The following is a 14,220-nucleotide window of genomic DNA, read 5'->3' as shown; positions in this document are numbered from 1 at the left end:
GAAAATTATAACATAGAATTCATATTTTATGATTACTTTTCCTTTAGTTCAAATATACAATAATATTAACTTGGGGTAATTAAAAAAATTAATTAATAATGCTTAATCATGATACTTATCTCTTAGGTGCCATCTGCTTACCTATCTTATTTTTACTTTCAATTTCGATATAATTGTTCATACTTTTACTTTAAAATTAGATCTAATGGTTCATAGAAAAATTTAATCGCTATATATCTTTATTACCTTTGTCCTTGATATTTTCTTCACTTTCAAACTCATATTTATAATATTAATTAAATATTTAAAAATTCCATTTTAATCTAATTTCCTTGGATAAACTATTTAATCCCAAAACTAGTCTAATGCTCTTAACGGTGGCCACGCCGGATCATTTGGGAACGGCAAATGTAGAATTTTCCTTAGCGGAAAAAGTTTCATTTTCCTCATTTGGCAAAACTATTTACAGAGAAGTACACCGAGGATGCATTTATAAAATATGTGTTTTCAAAACAGGATAACAGATGCATTTAATTCGATAAATTCGTAGTCGAATTTAATTGTGATATTCAATATGAAAATTCCATATTCTCTAGAGGCCATACTGAATAGAAAACATGTGCAAGCTTATTTATAGATTCACGATTTTCATAGTTTAGGATTATTGTTCATAGTTTAGGAGAATGGTACATAGTTTAGTAAATTTGAGTATTATAGGTTTCATAATATTTGATAAACATGAGTGAAATTAAATAATTGACTTAGCTATAATAAATATACAAATATTAATTTATACATAATTATAAAATTTTTACAAATTAATTTTCAAATTCGTGATATTATTTTTTTACAAGTTAATTTTCGGATTCATAATCTTCACTGCTTATGCTATCCCAAGTGACCTTTTGTTGTTTTCACTATTAATGCATAAGAAAAAAAGGGACTTTTTTGGTATTCAGCCAGAAAATATTTTTTTGTATGCACCCGGTCTTTCTGACTTTGTCAATTGTAGCCTTTCTTTAATAAAGCAATTCAAAGATCAATAAAATTTGGAATCGATTCACATATAATTAACATACATAGAGAGCCCAACATTTGGCTCGAAGATAAAAGGCAACCTAACTAACATACTGAGCCCAACATTGGCTAGCATTTTATGGGATAGAAAAAGACTATTCTATTTATAATAGAACGTTTATCATAAACATGGTGTTCAAGTTTGAAAGTTTCTACAGAAATTTCTTCCCAGAAACACTACTATCCTCAACCCCTCTCAATAAAATTTGAAGTTTGAACCTAAAAACTAAACCCATACCATCCCATTAATTTATACCAATATTTTATATACACATCACTAAAACAATGGCAGGAATTCTCTAATTGAAAGTAGAACAAATACTTGAAAACCCATGTGAATCGGTTTGCCTAAAGGGTGTCACAGACTGTAGGCGCAAAGGAGAGCGTGTTTTTCCCGTTGTCATAAAGTATTTGGTAGTTCTGCTGTTGAATATTACCAAATATGGACATGCTAGAACTCGGTAACATGGCAAGGCAGAGTATGCCACTGCTGTCAACGTATATGTAATTCTTTTGAGCCAAACTGTAATCTGCTCCCTTGAAGTGAAAAGTCATGGTGGGAAAGCTTGTTTTCGAAGAGCCACTATAACAGAGGTCCAGTCCGATGGCAGACCCATCGGCCGTCGGGAGACTAATGGCGACTGCACAGCTTTCTTCACACTATCGTAACCAGCCTGTGCCAGATATGTGACTGTTGTTCCAGAGTCTATGATAAGACCGCCACTGCCATTGGATTGAAGATCAAAGGTACCAGCAGGGATATCCAATAATTTACCACCATAGCTAATTCCCTCCAACGAGAGATAATAGAAAGATGGCTGCGAGCTGCTTTGAATCAGAGGAGTGGAGCTGAAAGTCTGGGAATTCAAGCTAGCACCCTGACCTATAAGCAGGGGGCTGGTTTGGGAACTTGAATCAGTAACAGACACGAGACAGTAAGAGAACTTATTACCCGCCGATGGGCCAATCTGTGAAATGAAGGATAAGGGGCCTCGTCCGAAGCCTACTAATCCAGCCCCTTGGCCGAAGCCACTGCCTTCATTGTCCATGCCACAACCAAAAGCAATTTTGGGAACTTGCTGAGAAGAAAGGGTAAATGTCTCGTATGCAAGGATCCCCGTGGTGGAGGAGTAGTCATGATAGGGATACAAGTATTCACACTCTGCACTCTTGCAATCAGAGATTGGCAGAGCCTGGCACAGAGAGCTTGAGCAGGGTACCGTACTGTAAGTTGAAGACTTGGAAGGATCAAAGATTGGAGTTGGCTGCTTATAGCAAAAAGTGCAGGGCTTGCACTGCGTCCATGTCAGGTCACTGCCGGTGTCGAGAATTGCAGAATAGGATAGATATGGAGTACCAATTGCTATCTGCATCAGGAATTCTCCAGTTCCTGCACTCACTGGAGAAACCACATCTTTATCAGCCAATTTATCAGAATTTGGAAGTACAGAGAGCTGCAGTTTTTCAAGCCTCTGTTGACTGCGTTGCAGTGCTCGTTTGAAGCGCTGAGTGGATGTAATGTTCCCTGGAGAAATTGGGGAGTGCAGTGAATCTCTATGCACAAGCTCTATTCTCAATCCAATAGGAGGTTCATGAATTGGGGACTTGTATAGATCCCTGCATTGCATCAAATGAAGTATAGATAGCAGCAATAAATGAATAAGCAAACGTTTGTTGGGATTAGCAGGAGATGCAGCTGATTGTCCAGCCATGTCTGGTCTATAGGTATTTTCTACGGAAAGGAAATGAGGACAGCCTAACAGGACGATTCAATGGAAAGATTGTGTGTTATTGTAGGGGGAGGGGATGCACTGTATTTATTGGAGGCCACAAGTCCGTGTAATGTTCCTCTTTCACGTAAATGTAAGAATCTATCCCACATGTAGTAGAGTAGTACCACCATTAGTACTGAGAGTAAACCTATATTTTTATTCTCCTGATTTGATTATTCTGGCTTCAATTTTAATAATTTCGCAAATTTGAATATGGCATATTTTAAATATTTTAGATTTTAGATTTTTCCCTTCGGAATTTAGCGATATGCTTTTTGAGATTTTGATTTTTTTCCAATTGGGTTATAAGTATATGTTTATATAGGTATAATGCACAGAGAATAGATGATGATAAGGTGTTTATTGGAGATATTTGGTGGTGTAAAAGTTACTGATTTAAAAGTCAAAAAATAAAAATCTAATCATTCTAAGTGTTAGTGTGACTTAGATGCAATTCTCTTATAATTTTGATGACTTAAATACCCTTTAACCCCTTTAAATTATAGCTATTCAAACCTCAAATTAATAATACAATGACTCCCATAAACTAACAAACAAAAAATAAATCTATATATATATATATATATATATATATATATATATAATTTTTTATTTCATTTTAAATAAATATTTTTATTTTTATTATTCAAAATATCATTTTAATTAATATATATAAATATAAATTTAACATATTGATTATATATATAAAAACTTTATAATTCAAATTTAAAATTCCAACCCATCTCTCCAAAATAAAGATCGGTTGGAAATACCCCAAATTAAAATAAACATATTACATTGTCAAATTGGTGTTACATTCCATGAATCATTAGATATAAATGCTCAAAATTTTCAATGCCATTTTTTTGTTCCTTCTTTGATGCGGATATATTGCATTATATGGTGTTCGTTTTTCAATGCCATTTTTTTGTTCCTTCTTTGATGCGGATATATTGCATTATATGGTGTTCGTTTTTCAATGCCATTTTTTAGCTACTTCTTTGATGCGGATATATTGCATTATATGGTGTTGGTTTGATCTGGTTAAACATTTCCACCTATCAGCTCCATATTGCTTCAGTATCATAAAATAAACATATACCATTGTCAAATTGGTGGTGTTACATTCAATGAATTATATTCCGTGAATTATTAGATATAAATGCTCAAAATTTTCAACGCCATTTTTTAGCGACTTCTTTGATGCGGATATATTGCATTATATGGTGTTGGTTTGATCTGGTTAAACATTTCCATCTATCAGCTCCATATTGCTTCATATCATAAAATTGTGATATAAAGTATTCCACCTAATCATATGTTATTTTTTCTTCCTGTCCACAAACTTATGTTGATATTCTACCAGAATCAAACTACCAAACTATTTATATTTTATAAATATAAATCTATTTAATACCAACAACGTATTAAATCAAAGAATCGCGCTATTTATATTTTATTATAAATATAATGTATGTATTGAAAAATTACAAAAGTGCTCGGTCATCTTTTATATATATATATATTTTTCAAATCAACGAATCATATTTAAATTTTACAACATGTTAAATTTAGGCTTATGTAAGGAATAATTTTTGGAAGATTAAAAGTGGTCGGAATTTGGGTAAAAAAGTTTCAAGAAATTCTGCAGTAGTAATGTTTGAATCATATTTTTGATGGTGGAAATAGATTCAGCACCATCGAAAACCTTTAGAGCACCTAAACTTTTAAAATTTGACAATTATAATTTGAATTTACAAAAATCTCTACCAGATTTTATCAAAAGATTACCAAAATTTCCATAATTAAAAAAAAAAAAAACAAAAACAAAAACAAAAACTAATTAAACTACCACTTCAAATTAATGTATTTAAACAATAAATTATTTTACTAACTTAAAAAAATGATGTCTTTTCCAATTCTTTTTACATCTTTTCAAATTAAATCTTATTCACAAATGATGTTAAAATTATTTTACTAATTTAGAAAAATTGATATGCTTTTCAATTCTTTTTACATCTTTTTCAAATTAAATCGCAAAATATGTTAATATGAAATTATTTATTAAAACTTCAAATTTTAATAATAAATATAAATAATATTATATTATTTATTTTATATTTTATTTATTGAAAATTTAAATAATTTATTAAATATTAAAATTAATTTTAAACAAAATATTTAATATAAATGATTGTTTTGGGGTTTATAGGGTTTTACATAGATTTTGATCAAGTGTTTTGGTAAGGTACTTTTTCATGTAAAATTTCTGATTCAATTTTCTATTCTAATTAGAGTGATATATTAGACACGTGAAAAATATAATTTTAACAAATTAAAAAATACCTTAAAAATAATAAATTAAATATTATGATTATATAAATAATTATTTATTATATATGAATCTTTAAAATGTAACGGTGAAAAAAATGTTGAATAAGAAATTAAAAATTAACCTAAATCAATATGACATTAATTTTTGATAAAAATAAAAATTATTTAATTTATCATAATATTATTAGATATTTTTTATTGTTTTCTTGAATTTTAATATTAAAAATTATTTTTACTTTAATTGTAATAAAAATTGAGTGTGATGAAAAGGTGTAATGTTGTGATGAATATAAATATATTTTGGGTCATAATTATTAATTGTTAATAGGTTTGTGATTTACTAAATTAAGGTGTGTTTTAAGATATGCAGATTTAAGCATTATATTTAATTTAGGTTATTTTAGTTTTTAATATGGGTTTTAGGGTAATTGTTTTGTATGCAAGAATTTTTGAATTTGATCATTTATAAATAGAAAAAATCTTTATAATCAATTATATTAGTAAGATCTAATTATTTTTATTTTTATTTTTTCTACATAAGACTATTTCTATTAACAAAGTAAAGGTAAATTTATAGCATGACCAGAGTCAAGAACTCTGCACTAGCAGGAGGTAGAACTAACCAAAAAAACATGTGTAAAAACTGTCTGTATTTAGGACCCACGTAGGGGACCGAGCTGAGATACATATGACAGTGCAAAATTACCCAAAAAACTAAGAAACACCAAAGAACCCAAAAACTATTTTCCTTACAATCATGCCCAGTGGTGAATGGTGCACTGCAAGAAGAAGAGGCTTGGGTGGACGAGCTAGTCATCAGGAGGCTCTTCTATGATACGACACCAACCAATATCTGGCAAATCCCCTGCTTGTGCCGCGTTCTGAACAGAGGGACCCGGGTCAACCATCATCACATCCTGAGCTCTGCATGTCTGTTCATTTGCTTCCTGCCGAGGAGCATTTTCGACATTCAATTGGATGGAAGAAGAAGGAGCCGAGATTTCCCCCGAGCCCCCAAGCTGAGTACTTGTATCTTCGGCTTAGCTTTCTTCATGAAATACCACCGTGAAATGTGCAGTAATCCAGCGTCTATTTAGAGCACTATCAAAGGTGAAGATGGCAGAACCAGAAGTGGGGACAGGCCCGTGGCGGGAACTGGTGGCTCGGGATCTCCCTCTCCTGCTTCGGGTTAAAGGGCGACGTCCAGCAGACAATTCACTGGATGACAAACTGGTTGGTGCTCGCCTCGGCTGGCCTCTACGACAGCCCATCCTTGGTTGCAAACGAGGCATCTGGAATATTGCCACTGCAGAGGTCCAGGAATGCAGCACAACAGAACTAACCGGTGGGTGGCAGCAACTTTGCCTTCTGATCGAATAGCCTTTGCTGAGCTTAACCCCATCCTCCAGGAGAGCCAAACTTAGCTCAGAGAAATCCTTGCCTATACCCGAAACCAACGACTAGAAAAGGAGATGAATAATTGAGATATGGAAATGAAAGCTACAACACAGAACGCCGAGAAGAAACGTGAAGAGGAATAGAATTTGCTTCACCAAGAGGGCTGAGCCAAGCGACAGAGGAACCCGAATCCCCTTAGGCGACCTGAAGTCCGAAGTCAGACCGGAGGCGAGAGAGAAGAGCAAATAAAACAGTAATGTTTCCGCCTTCCCAGGACGTCCCCTGAACTTATCATTCTTTGTCATGCCTCGGGAGGCTCCTCCTATTACTTCCGCATTGATGGATCTCGCCTTCTATTGTAGGCTGGTGCGTGCGGAGGTAGAGACCATAACTCTGAACCTGATGTGTGAGCTGAACCATCTGGATTGAAGTCCTATATGTTGATCTTTGCACTCATGCCATGCGCCAGATGCCATACCATTTTTTAACTTCTTGTACTGATCGGGCAGGTGGCGATCTGCCTCGCCCCAACCCTGTCCCGTCGTATTAATGTCCATCACAAGCACCCGCATCCGGGAGGGCAACATCCTTTTGAACCAGAAGTTTGCATTCCTGTCCATGATCATGATTTTGGATTATGTCTAGAGTCCCTATGATTAGAGTGTGCTCAGATTCCACACCCAAGTTGGCCAGAAGGTCCGCGACCTTGTTTCCTTCCCTCTTAACATGATTGAAGATGATGGCTCGATTATTGTGAAGCCATTGTTCTATGGCCTCCAATCTAGCTTCAAGTCTCCAGCTATTGGCAATTTTTCTAGCATGAGTCCCATTAAGGAGTTTTTTAGCCATGTTGATGAGGATTAGGGAGTCACCTTCGATTTCCAGGGGATGAAAGTTGTGTTTCCTGGAAAGGAGGAGTCCTTGCCATAGTCCCTCCAATTCAGCCGAGTTGTTGGTATCCCATCCTATGTTTCCAAAGTAAATAAGGAGGGGCGAGCCTTCATGATTTCTGAAAATTCCTCCGTATCCAGCTTTTCCAGGGTTGCCCTTTGATGCTCCATCAAAGTTGAGCTTGAAAGTGTGCTTTGGAGGGGAAATCCAAGATTCCTTCTTTGTGTTGATGCTTTCTGAGGGGGCTTGAGTTGGAGTTCCCTGTGGGAGAGGCATGTTCCAATTAGCCCAGATGGCCTTCTCATTTTCCAGGGTGGGAAAGTCATCTGGCATCCACGTGCGAAGCACCAATGTCTCTTTGAGATTCAGACAGAAGTTGCCCCAGATGATCTCTAGTGGAGTAATTTGATCTTTGAATATGCACTTGTTCCTTTCCTTCCAGATACACCAAGTGAGGAGCCCAGGAATCAATCTCCATAATTGGTTGAGAATTTCACTTTTGTAGGGATTCTGATGCCATTGGCGAATGGAGTCGGTGATATCGTCTGACACCCTGCATCTTCTTTGGCATCAAAAACTGGCCTTCTCCCACAGTTGGTTGGCAAGGGTGCAGGAATCCAGAAGGTGCTGGAGTGTTTCCTCCTGAGAGTTACAATTCACACAGATTGAGGGACCATGATAGTTTCTTCGCCTGAGTTTGTCCCAAGTGAGTATTTTCTGGTGCCCCACCAACCAAAGGAAGAGTGAGACTTTGGGCCAGGTGCCTATTGACCATATTCTTCCCCAGATGGGATCCAGGGGCGAGGGATTTGTACATATGATTTTATAAGCCTCTGTGGTGGAGAAGGTTCCTCTTGGAAAGTAGCCCCATCGAAGGATGTCTCTGCCTTCGGAGTATCTGATTCGGCGTTTTTGGAGCTCCCTTTCTAGATCCCTCATAGTTTGGTGATCTGCGCTTCTGATTATCCTGTCACTTTGCTGCCATTTCCTATACCCTTGATCTGTCTCCTGAGTCCAATAATGCCATATCTCTTCCTGATGCTGCTCTTCCCTGGAGTGGCCTGGAAGCTGGTGGAGAATTCCATTGAGCTTTGGCAATTGGTTCCATGCGTCCATCCAAAAACAAGCTGTTCTGCCATTTCTTACTTCCCAAAAACTGTGTTGCTGATCATCAAGAAGTGTTGTTTGGCTGCGTTCCATATGAGTGAACCTTTTGCATTGGGCGTTAATCTGATGAGCTCCTCCTGTGGCCTGTGGTTGGCATATTTGGCAGTCCAAATGGCTGCCCATGGTTTGTTGGGGGTGGATAGCCATTGCCACCAGATTTTTGCGCACATAATAGCATTACTGTGACTGGGGTCTCTCAGACCAATACCCCCTTGTTCTTTAGGCTTGCACGCAGTGGTCCATTTTACCAATGCCCATTTGCGATTTGTACCTGTAGCCCCCCAAAGAAAGTTGCGCTGTAGATCCTTTATTCTTTTAATTACCCATTTAGGTGCTGCAAGGATTGAGAATAGGTAAAGCGGCATTGCCTGTAGCACAGCCTTAATTAGCACCAATCTACTAGCTATATTCAGAGATCTGTGAGTCCATAAGTTGAGGCGGGATTCAAGCTTCTCGAGGAGCATACGCCAAGAGGCATGCTTGATGGCCGAATCAATAAGGGGGGCTCCAAGATATTTAGAAGGGAGAGTGTCTATGGAGAATCCCAAGATACGAGCTATGGCACGCTGAATAACAGGTGGAGTATGGAAGAAAAAAATCTGTGATTTGGCCTTATTAATGCTTGTTCCTGAAGCCTCGGAGAAGTCGTTCAGCAAGGATTTGTACATAGAAGCTTCCTATACTGACGGGTAACCAAAAATCATGTTGTCATCGACAAACTGCTGATGGGTTATTGCAGGGGAGTTGTGAATGGATAGACCTTTGATCTGCTGGGAGAGGAGGGCTTGTTTGATGTGGCGGCCCAAGCCTTCCGCCATGAGTACAAAAAGGAATGGAGAGAGAGGGTCGCCTTGCCTTATGCCTCTTGAGGGACTAAAGGGATGGGATGGGATGCCATTTACAAGGATGGAGAAGAAAGTTGAAGATATGAGACTCAAAATCCATCGAACCCACATTGGAGAAAAACCAAAAGCTATTAACATTTTTTGTATGTATGCCCAACTTAGCTTATCAAAAGCTTTTGAAAGATCAAGCTTGAGAATCATACCTGCCTGTTTGGAGTGCTTGAGAGAATGAATGATTTCGTGCGTGAGGATGATGCCGTCCAAGATCTGTCTTCCTTCCACATAGCCAGATTGTTCAGGCGAAATGAGCAGGGGCAGCAGCGGCTTTAATCTGTTGGCTATGACTTTAGATATCACTTTGTAAATTACATTGCATAGAGCGATTGGACGAAATTTATCCAGAGTATTGGTGCTTTCTTCTTTAGGAATGAGCGCAATGAAGGTAGAATTGAGAGAGGGCAGAAGCCAGTGAAGAGTGCGTGATTCCTCCACCACCTGCCAGACCTCATCTTTTATCAGCTCCCAGAAGGTGTGGAAGAATGTGGTAGTAAAGCCATCTGGGCCAGGGGCTTTGCCTTCCTTGAGCTGATGCATTGCAGTGTCCACCTCCTGAGGCAGAATTGGGCGTAGAAGGAGCTTGTTGTGTTCTTCAGTGATGATTTTCGGCACATTTTGGGTGATTTTTTCAATAGCAGGCCATCTATCTGTTTGGGGCTCTTGATGAACTTGCCGGAAGTGTCTTATGAATTCCTGCTCGATCTCATCATGCTCTTCTACTCTTTCCCCATCCTGCTTCTGAATGAAAGAAATAGTGTTGTGCATTCTTCGCTGTACAGTGGTTCTGTGGAAGAACTTAGTGTTTCTTTCTCCTTCTTTCAGCCATCTTATCCTGGATTTCTGCTTCCATAATATTTCCTCCTGCTTTCTCCTCTCCTCCAGTTGATTGTGAATGCATTGCTCCTGTTCCAAAGTTCCTTCATTGTGTCCCCCCGTGATTATTTGTTGCTGGAGCTCTTTCATTTCCTTGTTTAAGTCCTGTTGCGCCTGAAAAATGTTTCCAAAAGTTTCTTGATTCCAAAGCTTGATTCAGGATTTGAGATATTTGAGTTTCTGTTGAAACTGGAACATTTTAGATCCCTCTGGTGGTTGGAAGTTGTTCCAAGTATACCTGATGAAGTCTTTGAATGCAGGATGGGTGAGCCAAAACGCTTCAAAGTGAAATGGTCTCCTATTGGCCAATGGTTAGAGCCTGCGTAAGAGAGAATTGTTGCCGCTATATCACCTCCCAAATGCACCACATTATCAGATATGAGGAATCTGTCCAGTTTGGATGCGATTTGTTGCCTTCTAGTCCGGCGATTGCTCCATGTATGCGTACCATTGCAGAACTGCAGATCGATTAAAGCATTGTTTTGGATGAACTCTTTGAAGTGTCCATTTTCCTGCTCCATCTTGGCTCGACCCCCTTGCTTTTCCTCTAACTTAGTGATCATATTGAAGTCTCCTCCAATGATCCAAAGAGGATGGACTCTGTGGAGATTCAGTACTTCTATAGTATTTAGTAAAGCTATTTTATTACCTGCCTCCTGTGGGAAATAGACGTTGGTAAGATGGCCATGGATGTTTGTGCCTATTATGTGAAAAGTGGCCTGAATAATGTGGTGAGATGCATGAAAATCTGAGAGCATTATCGCTTGCGAGTTCCAAGCAATAGCCAGCCCACCTGAAGCCCCTGAAGCGTCCACTGCTACTGAACAACTGCCTGGCCATGCTCTGGAAAGAATGTTTCCCAGAGTGTTACTGTTACACTTCGTTTCTTGAAGGAAGCAAATCTGTGGCTGCTCCTGCTTTATCATGTTCTTTATCATTCTTAGTTTCCCTGGGCTGTTGAGCCCCCTTAAATTCCATGAAGTGAGCTTCATGATTCACTACTAGCGGTGGGCTTGTAGTACTTTGTCAACTTCGCATACCTTCCTGAGTCAACCAGGATTTTCCCTATTGCGATTGTTCGTTGGAGATCAGTTCTTCTCCCTCTCTTTTTGGAATCTTTTGGGAGGAGACCGCCATCCCAATGACTACCCAGTTGAATGCCTAGCTGTTGTTGCTGGTATGCCCTGGCAATGATGACTTCCAATGTGCTGAGCTGATGCTCTGGAATCTTGTCATAATCCTTCTTTTTGCAAGCTGATTCGAGCTCCAGAATGTCAAGTCCTCCCAAGTCGAAGCTTTCCGGTTCTTCGTCCATCAGTTGTGGCTGGCTCGTGTCTTCTGAAGCGATTGCTATGCTCAAGGATTGGTTGGGAATGCCATCCACATCCATGTCCTTTGCTTTCCAGTCCGAGTTCTTCCTAGCCTCCTTAGGGGATCCATGGTCAACTTCGGGAGGGCGAGGAGTGGGAGAGGATCCAGAGGGTGGAGGGATTGCAGGAGCGGAGATGGGCGGGGGGCTAGGCCTCGAATTCAGGGGTTGATCTTCAGAGGTATTGGCGAGAATCTCAAAGCTGTTACTGGTAGAAGGAAAGGATGCAGCATCCTGCTGGGGTTTTTTCCCATTTGAGGATTTTTTGTGTGATCTTTTGCAATTTGCTACTTTGGTGAAGCCATCTTGGGTCTGCTTGTCAGAGGGATCAGGGGATTGGGGCTTGGCATTCAGCAGGCAGTCCCGAAAAAGATGCCCATGAGCATGGCATTTGCGACAGTGAAAGGGTACATGTTCGTAATCCAAGGGTTGAATCCATTCATAATCATCATGGAAGAGACTTACCGAGTCTGGCAGGGCCTTGTCCAAGCGCATGAAGACGCAAATGCGGGCATAGGATGTATATCTGCGCAGCTTCGTTTCTTCTGCCGATTTTATATATTCCCCCAGCCCGTTTCCAATATCTTTGAGCGAATCTTCATCCCAATATTCCTCTGGTAGCGAGTACATCCTGATCCATACTGGTGCCCAGCTGAGGTCCTCCTTGTCCAGGTTGAATCTTTCTACCCATTCCCTTAAATACAATCCTGCAGAGTTGAAAAAATAGGGCCCTTCATCCATTATTCTATTCCTGTCTTCAATGCAGAAGAAAATCACCGTGAAGAACCCTTTTGGTCCTAGCTGCAGGGTGACATGACCCTTGGGTTTCCATTTGGCAGAGATCCATCCATGCAATGCTTTTTCTGTTGGCCAGAATCCAATAAATTTTCCAATGAGTGCATGGTCCTTCATATACTGGATTCGCCCATTGATTCTATGACTGGGTAGTTCTATCTTGGGCCTTTCAGCTGCTATGGGTTTGCATGTCTTCGAGGTGACCTTGGGTGCTTCTTCGTGCTCTGTTTTCCTTTCTGGTATCTCGCTGCGTCTTTCTGACTGACTGGGGAGTGCATTTGTCTTATCTTGCAGAGGGGGCTCTCTATTATCTGCCTCTTCATGCTCCGGCCCTGAAGGTAAAGACCAAGTTTGCGCTGAAGGCTCTCGATTAGAGGTGGGGGAGGGCTTTGAAGCCCCCCCTAGGGGTTGCCCATTTCCACGCTGGTTAATCCAATGGCGTATTGTCGTGCTTAAGTAGGCGAAAACTTTGATGCGGCAGAGGAGATGCGCTCTCCGTCGTTGCAGGGGTTTGCATAAACCCTAGTTCCAGAGCTCATACGAACCCGTTACTCATAGTTCTATTACATAAAATGAAGGTCTTGTTAAATTAATTACAATCCAATCTAATTATTATTATTATTAATTTTATATATTATTATTAATTTTGAGGCCAAACTTTAATCTATCGGACCTAAAGAAATGAATTATTTAGTTTGATTTAAGATTTTATTCCTATACTCAAAAATCTTCGAGAGAATCCTTCCTGTAATTTTGACATCCTAAAAAGCTAGGAAGGTCAGTATTACAACAGAAATTTTGAAACTGAGATCTAATGTGGTTGTACACGGGGCACTCTAAGGCTGTGACAAGTGTCACTTTAGGATTCACTAATTTGGTTGTGTGAAGGTGAAATTGCCCAATGTCTTCCAAGGTGGAATTATGGGTTCATGATGAATATTATGTGGAAATTGTATTATATCTATATATATATATATATATATATATATATATATATATATATATATATATATATATATATATATATTTATTTTATTTGATTTAATATCATAGATTATATTATAATTATCTATATATATTATATATTATATACAAATATTACATAATTCTAAATTACATAGTTCTGAACTATGTCAAAGGCAACGAAATATGTTAATGGCACAATGTTTTTTATTGGTTGACAAAAGGTATTAAGGGACAAGTGGAGGATGGGTTAAACCTGTGACCTCCCCTTCCCAACTTTGTTGCAATACCATTGAACCAAGCAACAGGTTTTGTAAACGGTAGCCACCATACGTCAATTAAACCTATAGCTAATGCAGACGATGGAAGCGGAGGGAGCCAACCCCGAGGGCTAGCTCTCTCACCATACGACCATGTTATATATCCATGGGCCAATGCTAACGAATAAGCATGCTTAGAGCGCTGCCAATCCTGTTTAGCTTAATTAATCCAAATTTTAAGTTAGTGGCAGTTTTGGAATTACGCCAATTTCGGCGGAATTGCCAATTTTGGTGGTGCTAACTGAAGTCTTCTCTAGTTTTAGCAAGGTTTCCTAGGGAAAACATTGAATGAAGCATATCTTGAGAAATTTTTTACCAAATTGAGCTCAGAAAGAGGTGTTATTAACTAATTTGGACAT

The 14,220-nt window shown here is 38.7% G+C and overlaps 2 protein-coding genes and 1 pseudogene across 2 annotated transcripts; all 3 read right to left on the bottom strand.

Annotated features, from left to right (window-relative positions):
- Positions 1-1,037: 1,037 nt before the first annotated feature.
- On the bottom strand, positions 1,038-2,977 carry LOC149263553 (aspartic proteinase nepenthesin-2 pseudogene; annotated as a pseudogene).
- A 5,637-nt stretch (positions 2,978-8,614) lies between these two features.
- Positions 8,615-10,306, bottom strand: LOC149263552 (uncharacterized). The gene is made up of 2 exons (XM_089388961.1): positions 9,688-10,306; positions 8,615-9,267 (listed from the first exon to the last, which is right to left on the bottom strand). Exons 1-2 carry the CDS (start codon positions 10,304-10,306, stop codon positions 8,615-8,617), a joined length of 1,272 nt encoding a protein of 423 aa, XP_089245087.1.
- A 206-nt stretch (positions 10,307-10,512) lies between these two features.
- Positions 10,513-11,406, bottom strand: LOC149263551 (uncharacterized). The gene has a single exon (XM_089388959.1). It carries the CDS (start codon positions 11,404-11,406, stop codon positions 10,513-10,515), a length of 894 nt encoding a protein of 297 aa, XP_089245085.1.
- Positions 11,407-14,220: the final 2,814 nt, after the last annotated feature.

The sequence above is a fragment of the Pinus tabuliformis genome, chromosome 6 (assembly GCF_031772625.1).
Source record: "Pinus tabuliformis cultivar Carrire ecotype Pingquan chromosome 6, CPIR1, whole genome shotgun sequence".
Classification (NCBI taxonomy): domain Eukaryota; kingdom Viridiplantae; phylum Streptophyta; class Pinopsida; order Pinales; family Pinaceae; genus Pinus; species Pinus tabuliformis.
The sequence above is the reverse complement of the archived record's forward strand: the minus strand, read 5'-3'. Positions and strand labels throughout refer to the sequence as shown.